General features: G+C 32.8%; 2 protein-coding genes and 1 pseudogene across 2 annotated transcripts; 1 reads left to right on the forward strand and 2 right to left on the reverse strand.

Moving 5' to 3' along the window:
* Positions 1-1710: 1710 nt before the first annotated feature.
* Positions 1711-3038, reverse strand: LOC110660069 (endochitinase EP3-like; annotated as a pseudogene).
* Positions 3039-5944: 2906 nt separating this feature from the next.
* On the forward strand, positions 5945-7597 carry LOC110660111 (ribosomal RNA-processing protein 14). The gene has a single exon (XM_058136267.1). It carries the CDS (start codon positions 6216-6218, stop codon positions 7335-7337), a length of 1122 nt encoding a protein of 373 aa, XP_057992250.1. The 5' UTR covers positions 5945-6215; the 3' UTR covers positions 7338-7597.
* A 578-nt stretch (positions 7598-8175) lies between these two features.
* LOC110660112 (membrane protein PM19L) lies at positions 8176-9257 on the reverse strand. The gene is made up of 3 exons (XM_021818293.2): positions 9007-9257; positions 8740-8917; positions 8176-8639 (listed from the first exon to the last, which is right to left on the reverse strand). The coding sequence occupies exons 1-3, from the start codon at positions 9131-9133 to the stop codon at positions 8408-8410; spliced, it is 537 nt and encodes a 178-aa protein (XP_021673985.2). The 5' UTR covers positions 9134-9257; the 3' UTR covers positions 8176-8407.
* Positions 9258-13157: the final 3900 nt, after the last annotated feature.

The following is a 13157-nucleotide window of genomic DNA, read 5'->3' on the forward strand; positions in this document are numbered from 1 at the left end:
AATCTGAGTTTCGGCCCTGCCCAACCCAGAGAACTGCTGTTTGTGGTAACACTATCTAAACCGGCCCATCTTGATCTTGCTGGATATCCTAAACTACGTCGTTTAAATAGAATAAATGCCCGCTTTAATTCTATGTTACGTAGTTTCATATTGAACTGTCGTCCAAAAGAACCAAAACCAGAGAGAGACGTGACATTGGCAATTTCCTCTTGCAAACCCTAAACAGCTGAACTCTTTCATCTACCGCACCACTTTGAAGCCACCACCTCGTGGTGTTCACGATTGCGTTCTCAGGGGGAATCAAGAGAAAACATATGAGGAACCAAGAAAATCAAGAGAAAACATCAAGAAAGCACACCGAGAGAGAGGCTAGATCCTTAAGTCTACTACAACTACCCTAGATTTGCTCATGAAAATTTTGGAAAAGGAAAAAGCAAATGATGAGAAGTGATGTAGAAGAGGTGGAAATTAATCCAATGATATCTGGTCTGGGAGTTGATGATCGATCAGCAATATATGAGGAACTCCGGTACACATATTCTTAAAATAAAAAAAAAAAAAAAAAAAATATATATATATATATATATATATATATATATATATATATATATATATATATATATAATTATTAAATTTTTTAATAATGTTTTATTAAGATTAACATAATCTAAACTACTGAACCAATTGATATTATAATTCATTTAGATAAATATCAAAATAATTTAAAAAATTATAGTTTAATGAATGATGGCAGAAGGTTATTTTTTAATTAAAAAGGCTTTTCTCATCATGCTTTTACCTTTTTAACAATTAATTAGTTTTTTTTTTTTTAAGCTATTGCTTTATTTTAAGGTAATGTATACTACATCAGAAGCATTTGCTTTTGTTGTTGGTGTTGAAATATAAGGATTAAATTGAAAGGTTAAAGACTCTATCTTTGTTATATAGTTCTAGATTATATATATATATATATATATATATATATAGTTATTATTCAATTAGGTCTAATATAATTGAATAGTTTCACATATTTAAAATAAAATTATAAATTCGTTTTATTTATATTTTTGTTGTCATAATCTTATCAAAATAATTTATTTTTAATTAAACAATAATTATGGTGATTTTTTTTAAAAGACAATCATGATGGATATGACTTACACTAGTAAATAATGCCTCAAACAATATATAAATTTTGTGGTTTATCTATATTATATGCAATACGCTTGCAGAATATTAAAAAAATCATTAATAGTAATTTTTTAATGAAATTTTATTTTCAGTCTTTTAAATATTGAGAATATTTAAATCAAAAAATATTATTTAAAATTATATAAAAGTTTAATAATGTGACTGTATACAAATAACCATAATACTAATTAAAAAAATAAATAAAAAACTATAATCCTGCTTCTAATTTTATAATTAATTAATAACAACTTCATGTGTAATTTGTTAATAAGTATTATGTATAATTTTATATTACATTATATATAATTTCATTGATTAAATTAATATATAATATAAAATTATATAAAAATCGAAAATATAAAAATCATTACACACAATTTAATTACTAATGCACATAGTGATTATAATAAAAAAGTTTTGTTAAGTATTATTATTTGTTACTATAAAAAGTATTATTATTATTATTATTTTAATTTATTATCTCTATTTACGTATAATCCTAGCATAATTCAAATTTACTTATACAATAAAAGGAGCAAGTGTTTGTAATTCTGATTTATAGTGTCCTAAGAATCTTGTTTTATCCCCTGGTTCAACACCAAATTGCTTGCAATAATCAGTATAATACCCACGAGTTTCATCTCCACCATTGCATTCATTAGAACGATAATTCATGGCCCGAATGGTCTCCCCGAACCCATGGCTTATCATCACATCATGGACATTCGTCATCCAAAACCAGAGAGCAGCCTTAAATGAAACGAGTGGGTCTTTGGCTACGGTTTCAGGAGAATTCAATCCGTCGAAATCATTGCTTTCTCCCGCGGGTCCATAGTTGTAGTTCATTGATAGTTGAATTGGTCCGCGGCCATGGTAACTTTTCTGGGGTTACATGGATATTTTGTATTCTCCTCGTCACAGTAGTTGCCGGGAGGACGACTACCTTTTTCTTCTACGTAGCAAAAGTCTGCACATAAAATACATTTTTGTTAATTGTCAGTTAACTCATATTTCTACTATATAAATAGCTTTTTATTTATTTATTTTGTAATACTAAAATTGTCTCTAAATTGTTACCAGCTTTTGACTTTAGTCTCAATCAAAGCCATTTGTAAAATAATAAAACCTTATTAATCGTAAACAGAACATAATTTAGCTGGTCTTTTTATACCCTCAAATAAGAATGAAAAATAAAGGATTCGAGTTCGGATTTTCTATCCATCGAAATGGTGGAAACTCCCACTATATATATGGAGGGAGGGGCAGTATGGTTTTCACAATTCCGTTGAGGATTATGAAGAGATTGCAACACGTCGTTTTGTAACACTGTTTTGCAATATTCAGAAATTTAAACCATGGTCCCCTAGATAGACATCACAAAAAAAGGTGGGGTAAGAAATCTTACGACTAGTCTCATGGGTGACATGGGCAAAGAAAGCTGCGATTTCACGCTTGGACTCATCAACCGAACCATCTGTGCCAAACCGAGGATACGATTTTAGAGCATTAAGGAACTTCTCTCGAGAGTAGAACTTCTTCCTTTCACAACTATCCTCAGCTTTGTCCATTATTCGATTGAAAAAATCTTCTGTCACGATACCATCCACTGAGACATCATTCTGGTTTGGGGGATTGTTTCGTTCTTGATTGGAATTTTTTCCTGGTTTGGCATGGTCTTTTCCCTTATTATTGTTTGTTGATGGTTTTAAACCTTTTTTAGGACGACCAAAACGGGCTTTGGACTTGGCTAAGAATCGGACCATACTGAACCGATCGATTTCAGTTCCAAATTGGCCGGCTTTAGTAGGAGGGGAAACACAAGGACCTTCTTGGCACCCAGTGCCACGTTATTCTTCGCCCTCATCTGCTACACAGCCACAGTTTTGAGCCCCTACATACGCTGGTAAGACTCCGGCAAAAAATCCTACTAAAACAATGATAATTACCATGTTTTTTCTTGTAAGGCTTGCCATTTCAGCGTGAAATGGAGAAAGAGATGCTTGGGATGCGAGTAGAGGCTGTGAGCTCTCATTATATTTATAGGATTTGAGAGATGTCAAGTGGGTGCTGGAAATTCAATTTGATCATTCAATTATCGGGAAGGAGGGTATATGTCTTTGACTTGTCACCATTTACCAAGAACTGTTTGGTTATAGCTTACTAAAAAAAATATTATATCTAAAAGTATTATTAAAAATAGAGGAATGATTGCAATCAATGAATTATATTCATGACTTTTATAAGAGCTTAATGTATTTAAATTAATCCTGTTAATGTAATTATTAAATAATATACATGAGTTTAGAGAAGCTTAATGAAAAATTACCTAAAAAATAATTGTAGTGTAATAACGGAGGAGTGGGCGCGTGAACATAAAACACTGAAACCACCACGAAAAAGTCACTTCCTCTTGCTTCATATTATTGCTTTCGTGTTTTGAAAACAAATGCAAGAAAAGTAGACATGAAAATAAATAAATAAATAAACAGAAGTGATCCGAACGACGTAGCTTTAGTTTTTGTAATGTAGTCTAAAATGTTATAATTTTAGGAAATATTATAATTTTATATTTTATTTATTTCATGAAATATACATTTTTAAAAAATATATATATTTTAATTTTTAATAAATATTTTTTAATTAAAGAAAAAATTAAATTATTTTTTAAAATATGAAAAACAAAAATATTTTTTATCTTTCAAATTTTAATAATTTTATTAAAATATAAAAATAACTATACATATATAAAATAAATATATATAATTTATTTAATATTGCAATTAAATAAAAAAATATTTTCATTAAAATTATTTTTAAAAATATTTTTTATATATAAATTATTTTTTGTAAAATAAATAGTCTCAAATTTATTTTTTTCATAAACTATGTGAAAGAAAAAATTATTATTTACTTCCTGTATTTTAATAAAATTAATTATTTGATCCATATATTTTGAATAATATACTATTTGATCCTTGTATTTTAATTTCGTTAAATTATTTAATATTTTCATCAAATTTTTTGTTTTTCATATTATTCAAACTACTATTTAAATACTCTATTTTAAGGAAACTAATTAGTTAATTTTTATATTTTGAATAATATTACTATTCAGTTTTATTATTTTAGTAAAATTAATTAGTTGGTCCATATATTTTGAAAAAATATATTATTGGATAAAAATAAAAAATAAAAAATATATTTTTTATTTCTAATTTTTTTGACATCATTTTCTTATTTTCTTTATTGAAAAATAATTTTATTTGTTTATTTAGAAATTTTAAAAAATTGATTAACTTTGTATAAATAACTTGTACAAATGAAAACAAAAAGAGAATGAAGAAAAAAAGTACCTGCGTGTAATAAAAAAGAAATATGAAGAGAGATAAGTGAAGATGATTAGGATAATTTAAGTATAAAAAATAATTATGAGACTAAATAATTAATAAAATGAAATTACATAAATTAATTAATGTATTGTTACAAAATATAGGGATTAACTAATTATTTTCATTTAAATAGAAAGATTAAATAATAATTTAATCAATATTAATTAATGAAAAATTTAATGAAGTAATTAAGTAATTTAATAAAAATAAAATATAAAAATTAAATAATATATTTTTAAAGTATAAAACTAAATTATTGGTTTAATTAAAATATAAATACTAAATAATCATTTATCTTATGTGAAATTCATATGCGAAAGAAATCTGAGTTCCAATCCAACTGTCCAGCCCAACCCGAAGACTTGCCTTGGTTTTATTTGAGGTAATACTATCTAAACCGGCCTATCTTTATCTTGTAGGATATCATAAAATACGTTCTCTTTAGGAACCGAAGATTATAGAATAATAAAATTTAAATGAATTTAATTAAGTGAGTTCATTTGTATTTATTATTAATTTATTTTAATTTTTAAATATTTATTCTTATTTTTATTTTTAAAATTTATTATTATATTTTTTATTATATTATATTTAAATTTATAATTAAATTAATATTATAAATTGATAATATAATATATAACTTTCATAAAAAATATCATTAATAAAATATAATTTTTAAAATAATAAATATATTTATCTATTTAATTAATTAAAATTACATTAAAATTAAATTATAAATTTTATAATAAGTATAATAAGATTTAAGATTAATTTATAAAAAAATTAATTATATTAAATATATAAAGATATTTTTGTCTACTTAAGAGTTGGCCCTCTTATACATATATATATATATATATATATATATATATATATGAACACCGTTTTAATCCTATGATACTACGTAGTTTTGATTGAAATGTCCTCCGGAAGAACCAATAACAGGTAAGAGACATGGTATTCGCAATTTCCTCTTGCAAAACCCTAACAGCTTAACCCTTTCAGCTGCCGCACCACTTCGTGGTGTTCACGATTGCGTTCTCACCGCTTTGAAGCCATCACCGTCGTTTAGATTGAACTGAAGTAGTCTTCACCGACCCAAAAAAGTATCCTTTTGAGGTAAAATCTCTAAATTAAACTGATTGTTTTGTTTGTAAATTTGTGTGTGTGTGTGTGTGTGTGTGTATATATCTTCGATGAGTTCTGAAATTGTGGGAACGGAAGTAAGGTTGATTTTATTTTCTTTTTTAATATTATAGGTTTAACAGAGAACTGATTAGCATCTGTGAATTTCTGATATGCTATTGTTCTTTAGCAGATATGCTTCTGCATCCCTTAAATGTTGTATTTGTATTTTGTGCAGTTTCATGGTTTGGCTATAGTTCTTTCTTTGTTTTACGGAATGTAATAAATTAGGAGTGGCATTGTTGTTGCATGACTATGAAATGGATAAATTTCTCTTATACATGGAATTTGTATTTAAATCGAAGTTAACTGTAGCTATTCTTATTTTTAATACATTTATAATATTCCATGAACCAAACGAAAGATTATGCTTTATGTTTTCTGATTTCAGAATCTTTATCTCAGTTCCTATATCTAAGAAAAGTACACAAGTGAAATAACTATTTCCTAATGAACAAAACTGATTCTTTTATTGTTGTCCTTTGTTATTGTGCAGTTTCAGTTTCTGCACAAATGAAGAAGAAAACCCAAAATCTTGTTAATAAGTCCAATCTGGATATTGATCTTAAATATTTCATCCATGAAAGTTCTCTGTTCTTTGACAAGTTGATTGAGCTCATCCCTGCTAAGTTCTATCTTCCAACTGATGATAAGGAGAAGAAATGGTTCCAAGGCCTTAGCAAGGATGAAAAAGCTTTGGCAAAGAAGGAATCAAGAGAAAACATCAAGAAAGCACGGAGAGAGAGGCTAGATCCACAGAAGTCTTCTACAACTACCCTAGATTTGCTAATGAAAAATTTGGATAAGGAAAAAGAAAATGATGAGAGTGATGAAGAAGAGGTGGAGATTAATCCAATGATATCTGGTCTGGAAGGTGATGATCAATCAGCAACATATGAGGAACTCCGGCAACGACTTCATCGCAAAATTGAAGAGCTACGAGGAGGTCGAAACAGTAGTGGCTCAAACAAAGTGAAGAAGAAAAATGAGACAAAAGGAATTCAGCAAAAGAAACGCAAGAGGGAATCAGAATCTGAACAAAAGAAACCCACAATGAGTACTACAGTGGAAAAAGTCGAGAAGGATGTAGCTGAGGCTACAAAGGAACTTAAATTTAGTCATGTTAAACTTGGGAATGAAGAAGAGCTTGGAAAGAAGAAGAAGAGGAAAGTTTTGAAGTTGAAGGAACTTGAAAAGGCAAAAAAATTGGAGGAAGCTAAGAAGGACCCAGAGAAAGGGGACATTATCACAAAGAAGCAATCGTGGAAAGCAGCAACAAGCAGAGCTGCAGGCATTAAGATTCATGATGATCCGAAGCTGTTGAAACAGAGCATAAAGAAGGAGAAGAAGAGGCATCAAAAGAATGTTGAGAAATGGAAGGAGAGGGTTGAAACCCAGCAGAAAATGAAAGCGGAAAAACAGCAGGCGAGATCAAAGAATATAGCTGATAGAATTCACCAGAAAAAGATGCGGCGGATTGCAAAGAGAGAGAAAAAGCTGATGCGGCCAGGGTTTGAAGGTCGGAAGGAAGGTTACATTAATGAAGGTACAACTGAAGGTGCCCCATCTTAGAAGTTTGTATTGGCATCTTAATCTGTCCCCTGTTTTTTCCACACTTGCAATAGAATTGGCTTTAGGAACCTGTTCTAAAAGTGTGTTTCCCTCCTTTAAATCGTATTATTTAGTATTTTTGGTTGCAATTATATTTGATGGGCTTCAGTGTACTGTCACACCAGAATGAACATGTAACATCGTCATTTTTTTTACACCTTTCATATGTTTCTCTTGTTTAAAGATTCTAGTGTCAATTGATGCCTCTATTTCACATTACATATGATAAGGTGTCCTGGTTTAGATTAGTATAATACTGGGTTTTTGATCAAGAGGTGTTCTTGCTGCGTCTTATGAGATGGGTTTCTTTCTTCACGAGTGACGACAATTTTGGATCCTCTTATAGAGATTAACGTCGGATAGAAGCATCTTGCTAGCATTTATAGAACACCATTAGATAAACCATTTCTGCATTGATGTGGTATCGATACTTGCGCTATAAATGATTAAAACAGTAACATCGGGACAGATTATAATTTTTCCTGGTTGCTTGGACTTTTGTCTGGGAGGGCTTAAATATATCAATGTACATTCCCCAGGCTGGCTGGCTGAGATTATGGATGAAGGCTAATAGTATACGTCTATGTTTACACGTATTATGTATGGCTTGTGAGGTTGAAGTGCAAAGGAGGAAAACATGGATCTGTATGGTGCATGCCATGGATTGGAACTGTTAAATTTGTACCATCTGTGTTAATTCTATCGTAAAGTTCTGCGTGCTGGCTGATGGAAGCGCACGAGGACAGGATTGTAACCAGCATCGGCATAGGCATATCAACGAACAACAAAACTATCATGGTAGGCAAAAGTTGCTTGTAGCATTAAACATCAATTATTTATAGGCCAATGAAGCACACGACCATAGAGGTATATATTCATGATATAATGCACACAACTTTATACTTGCATAACCAGAACTGTACTAAACATAGAGAGCAAGTCCCAAACCAGACCTAGTAGTCCCAAACAAAGGGATGAAATTGACACGGGATGGTTCTATTAGTCTTATACATTAATTAGTACATAGTCATTCAAACCCTAGTTCCAGCCACTGGAACATCACCCTTGTGCATTGGATCTCCACCGGTCTCCACGCCATATTCAGTGTCCCGGTAGCCAGGGCCATACCTGCTGCTAAACATCCCAGCATGAAGCATAAGGAGATACAAGAGTTGGGTAAATGTCAATATTATTGTAAATGCCTCCACTACCTTGAGTCTCCAACCTCTGTGCCCTCCTAAGTTTATTTGCTTGCATGCAAACCTGAAAACAGCGGATTCAATCAAATCAAATTAACGATAGTTGGTGCATTTGCAAGGTACGAAATTAATTAATTGATATGGTAGTGAATAGTGATAGGTACCCAAAAGCTAGGGCAGTGATGGCCCAGGCTATCATTGAAGATGCGCCAGCAGCAGCTAGACTGTCATTCCTCCAGGCCCTGATGTGGGTGCCACCTGCGAACTTGGACACTATGCCAACAACAGAAGCTAATATGGCAAAGGTGAGGAAGAAACCTGTAGCTCCATTCCCTCCAAAACCTGAAAATATATTGCCATAATTATTAGGCTAAGTACGTTAAATTCATAGCAGGACGGAATAGGCTTAGCGAGAGCGAGATTGAGCTTACTCGGATGGTAGGTTTGGCCATTGATATACCTATTAAGACACCAACTAGCAAAGCCCAGGGTAATAAAATACATGATCAAGTTAAGAAACAGCAGTGGAGCTGCAATGTTCCTGCCAACAGTTGTCATTTTCCTCCTTTCACCTTAGCCCTCAAAATCAAAAACCACAAAACCAGAAGAAATTAAGCTCCTCTTACAATGCAACTGGAGTTCTTTTCGCTTGCAGTAGGTAGCTTTGATAGCCCAAAAGAGTGTAGGAAAGGAATGTTAATATAGAGAAGGTGGGTGTGCAGTTCTAAGCATACGTGTAAACCCAAAAGGACCTGCATGCTTGGTTTAGATTACAGGTGGTAGGACAGTTGTCAACTTCCATCTTACGTTTCCCTTCTCTCTTTCAATCTCGAGTCCATATCCAAACGGTGCATATCCATTTTTACTATGTCCTGTTCTAGATAAGCATCTAACCCTGCTTATGTTCAGCTTTTTGCATCTGGGTTTGTGAATCAAGGGTTACTATATATGTATATAGTGAAATTCTAAGAATTTATTTAAATATCTAACTTCTAAATTATATATAATCCTGATTTATTGTACGATTATAATGAAATTTGAATATGAATTTCGTTTCCAAGTTTAGGAAATAGAAGCTAACTAGCTCCGTGTAAGAAGGAATTGATTTGGCTTTAAAGTGTAGGCAACAGATTGTAGCTCCTCCTTAGAAGGCACTTAAAATTTTGGCTGGACATTGCTTTTTGTAGAATGATTCTTTGTATTCAAGGGATGGCCCTGTAAAAGTAAAACCATTGGGCATTGCAGCGGTGGGGTTTATTTTATTATTATTATTATTTTTTTGGCCTTTTTCTTAGGTGTACCATCAGCCATGTGTCAATCAAGGTCACCGCTATCCTAAAATTTATTTGCAGTTGTAGGACTCTAACCCCCTGAACCAAACCCCCAACAAGGAATAACATATATATGAAAAATACATGCAACATTATTTTCTTTAAAATAGGTGAACAGTTTCTCTCTTTAAAAATTATTTCTGATATAATTAAAAAAAAAATTAAAAGTTCAAAATTTATAATTTCTCATGAAGCACAAGTACAGCTATTATTGCATTGCATTGCATTGGCATCTTTTCTTTATCTAAATTAGGTTCAGTGTACCAAAACACAAAAATAGTGAGGCCTTTGTATAAAAACGCTAAAACAGGTAGGTTCTCATGAAGCAAAGCAATACCAATTTTCCAGAATAGACTTGTCGCGCTGCTGTAAGCCCACAGATCCCATCTTGCAGGCAGGCTAGTTCATTGGCCCAATTAACAATTACCAACAACATTACCCTTTGTCGCAAGGAGTTTTGCGGTCGCCTGAACGAACCCTCACCGAAGTGGGAAAGAGTGAGAAGTCACCACCTTAGTTTTGGAGGAAACTAAAGAAAACTATCTGTGAAAATAGATTGAAATGAAACCACTTCAAGACAGAGATTCTAGGTTCGGGGTCCGTAAACGGGTGGGGAAGGTGTTAGGCACCCCACCTCGTCCCTCAATAAGGGCAAGTAGATTTAACTTCGCATTTTTCATAAATTAGTTAGGAGGGCTTGGATGGAGATGTTAATCCTTTTGTCAAAAGGAAATTTTAATTTTTCACTAAATTCGGATCACCCAGATACATAAGTAAATGAGACAACCATAGTGAGTTACTGTTGTATGTTAATTTTATTTGAAAGGAATATTTTATTAAAATTTAATTTAAGAATTGGATAAGAACTCTTCTCCGAACTCTTTAATATTTATTAAAATTTTGAGTTGAGACCGGATAAGAACTCTCTTCCGCTCTCTATTAAATATTTATTAAAATTTTGAGTTGAGATCGGATAAGAACTCTCCTCCGATCTCTATTTAATATTTATTAAAATTTTGAGTTGAGACCGGATAAGAATTAATATTTATTAAAATTTTGAGTTGAGACCGGATAAGAACTCTCCTCCGATCTCTATTAAATATTTATTAAAATTTTGAGTTGAGACCGGATAAGAACTCTCCTCCGATCTCTATTTAATATTTATTAAAATTTTGAGTTGAGACCGGATAAGAACTCTCTTCCGATCTCTATTAAATATTTATTAAAATTTTGAGTTAAGATCGGATAGGAATTCTCCTCTGATCTCTTCGAAATTTGGTCACAGCTATATATCTTAAGAGCCTAGGTTTAAGAGTTCTAGTATTTAAAGATGCCAAGGGTCGTAATAAGGCTTCCTTTAACTTATTGGTATTTTGTGACTAAATAAGGGATGCCGGACTGAATTTTACCGACCTCCCATGTGGTCGTCTTACCAGTATTCCCTCTGTTCCATTTTACTCATCTGAGATTTGATCTTTATTCCGTCTTATGGTGTTATGCCGGCCTATCTTCTACGTCAGCCTAGCGATTCGATTTAGCTATTTCCCCTGACGTGTTATTTAGACCCTCTTTTTTCAAAGAGACCCCTAAAATACAGTTACCTATTTTATCCTAACCACTTATATATTATTCAGGACTAGATGACTTGCGTTCCAAAATAATAAAGATCAACAAAAATATGATTTAGCCGACGTAGAAGCCAACTGAAGCAAGACCTATGTGATATGACCTTAAAGGAAATAACATGCATGAAAAAAAAAGGAAATACGCAAAACAAAAACTAAATAAAATGGCAATATGAACACTGACCTGTAAGAAGTCGGATTTAGTGAGCTAACTACAGAATCACAGAACGTAATAAAATCGCAAGTCGGTAGCCGGGAGACTAAGGTCCGCCTTGAAACAAAGAGTACTTCACTAAATGCAATCGAGTCAGAATTATACCCGAGTTTAAATGAGATTGAACATGGACGTTAAAATAAAAATACAGTAACGAGGCGAAAAAAATGGGAATGCTACTGGATAATGAACTAGCTGAAAATGAAAAGTTCCAGTGTTCAAAATCTTTTAAGAAAACACTTCAGGAAACTGGTTCCAAAAGCTCTTCTTATGAAAGCAGAGTAATAATCTGAATTAAATTTCAGAGTTCTTCCACTATATTAACAACCTTCTTTCTTTTTTCGTCCCCCTTGAACAGTTTTCATGCAAGTATTTATAGGAACCGGGTGCTCCCCATGAAGGGTTATGATCTATTTTGAGGGAGATGGAGGGTCAGGATTTCGAAGGACATGATCTGAGGCTCAGGAATTAAAGAGGATCAGAATGGACGGCTGAGATCCTCTTTAGAAAATTTGTCATTTTCTTCTTCTAATCTGACGGTCCCAAATTCTCTTGTCCGGGGGGATCTGAGGGCTAGGAGTGAAAGGCGCTGGTTTTGTCGTCTTCTTCTTTGATCCAAGGGCTCTGAGCTCGTCCTTACAAGTTGGATCAACGGTGGAGATTAGGATGTACAGCGCATGTCAGAAACGTGGGCGATTCTGGGGCGTGCGGTTGAGATTTTACCTGGCAATGCTTTAACTACCTCGGTTCTGATTATGGTGACAACAGTAGGCGCCATTTCGTTTTCTGTTCTCTCTTGCTTTCCAATCTTCTCAACATGGTCCTTCTCCGATCTTTCATGCCGATCTTCCCTCTTCCGATCTCTATTATTCCAATACTTCCCTTAACCAGGCCCGGTCCGGTCAAAGCATTAATTCCCCTCAATTCCGGCGTCAGCCGTTTTACCTTCGACAATAAATGCTTGATTTCCCCTATATATACCCCGATCCAAAACTTTCTCCATCGATTTTCCTCTTTTCTTCTTTACTTTCCTATTCTAGTTATTAAATGATCGTTTGATCGTTGTTCCGGCAGGATCGTGGTTTTTGATCTTTTTCGATGGACCTTTTTATTCCCCGACTGAAAACTCATGACCCTGGTGATCGAATAATCGTGATGACCTTATCTGATGATGGTGAGAGAACTAAATCAATTAACCGATCTGGATTGCGGACCTCGATTGTATCGATCTCGAGTCATTCAACTGGCATAATCGGCGAACCGATTTTGACCGAGCAAATTATTGATGTTCTGCCGACCCTTGACGGTTGCTCTTTCAAGTTTATTTGACTTCTTACCACATTGGGTGTTCCGACAGCGGCTTTCCTCCACATTGGGTGTTCCGACAGCGGGTTAAGCTTCGGTCGGCGACA

Source organism: Hevea brasiliensis, chromosome 15 (genome assembly GCF_030052815.1).
Source record: "Hevea brasiliensis isolate MT/VB/25A 57/8 chromosome 15, ASM3005281v1, whole genome shotgun sequence".
NCBI classification, from domain to species: domain Eukaryota; kingdom Viridiplantae; phylum Streptophyta; class Magnoliopsida; order Malpighiales; family Euphorbiaceae; genus Hevea; species Hevea brasiliensis.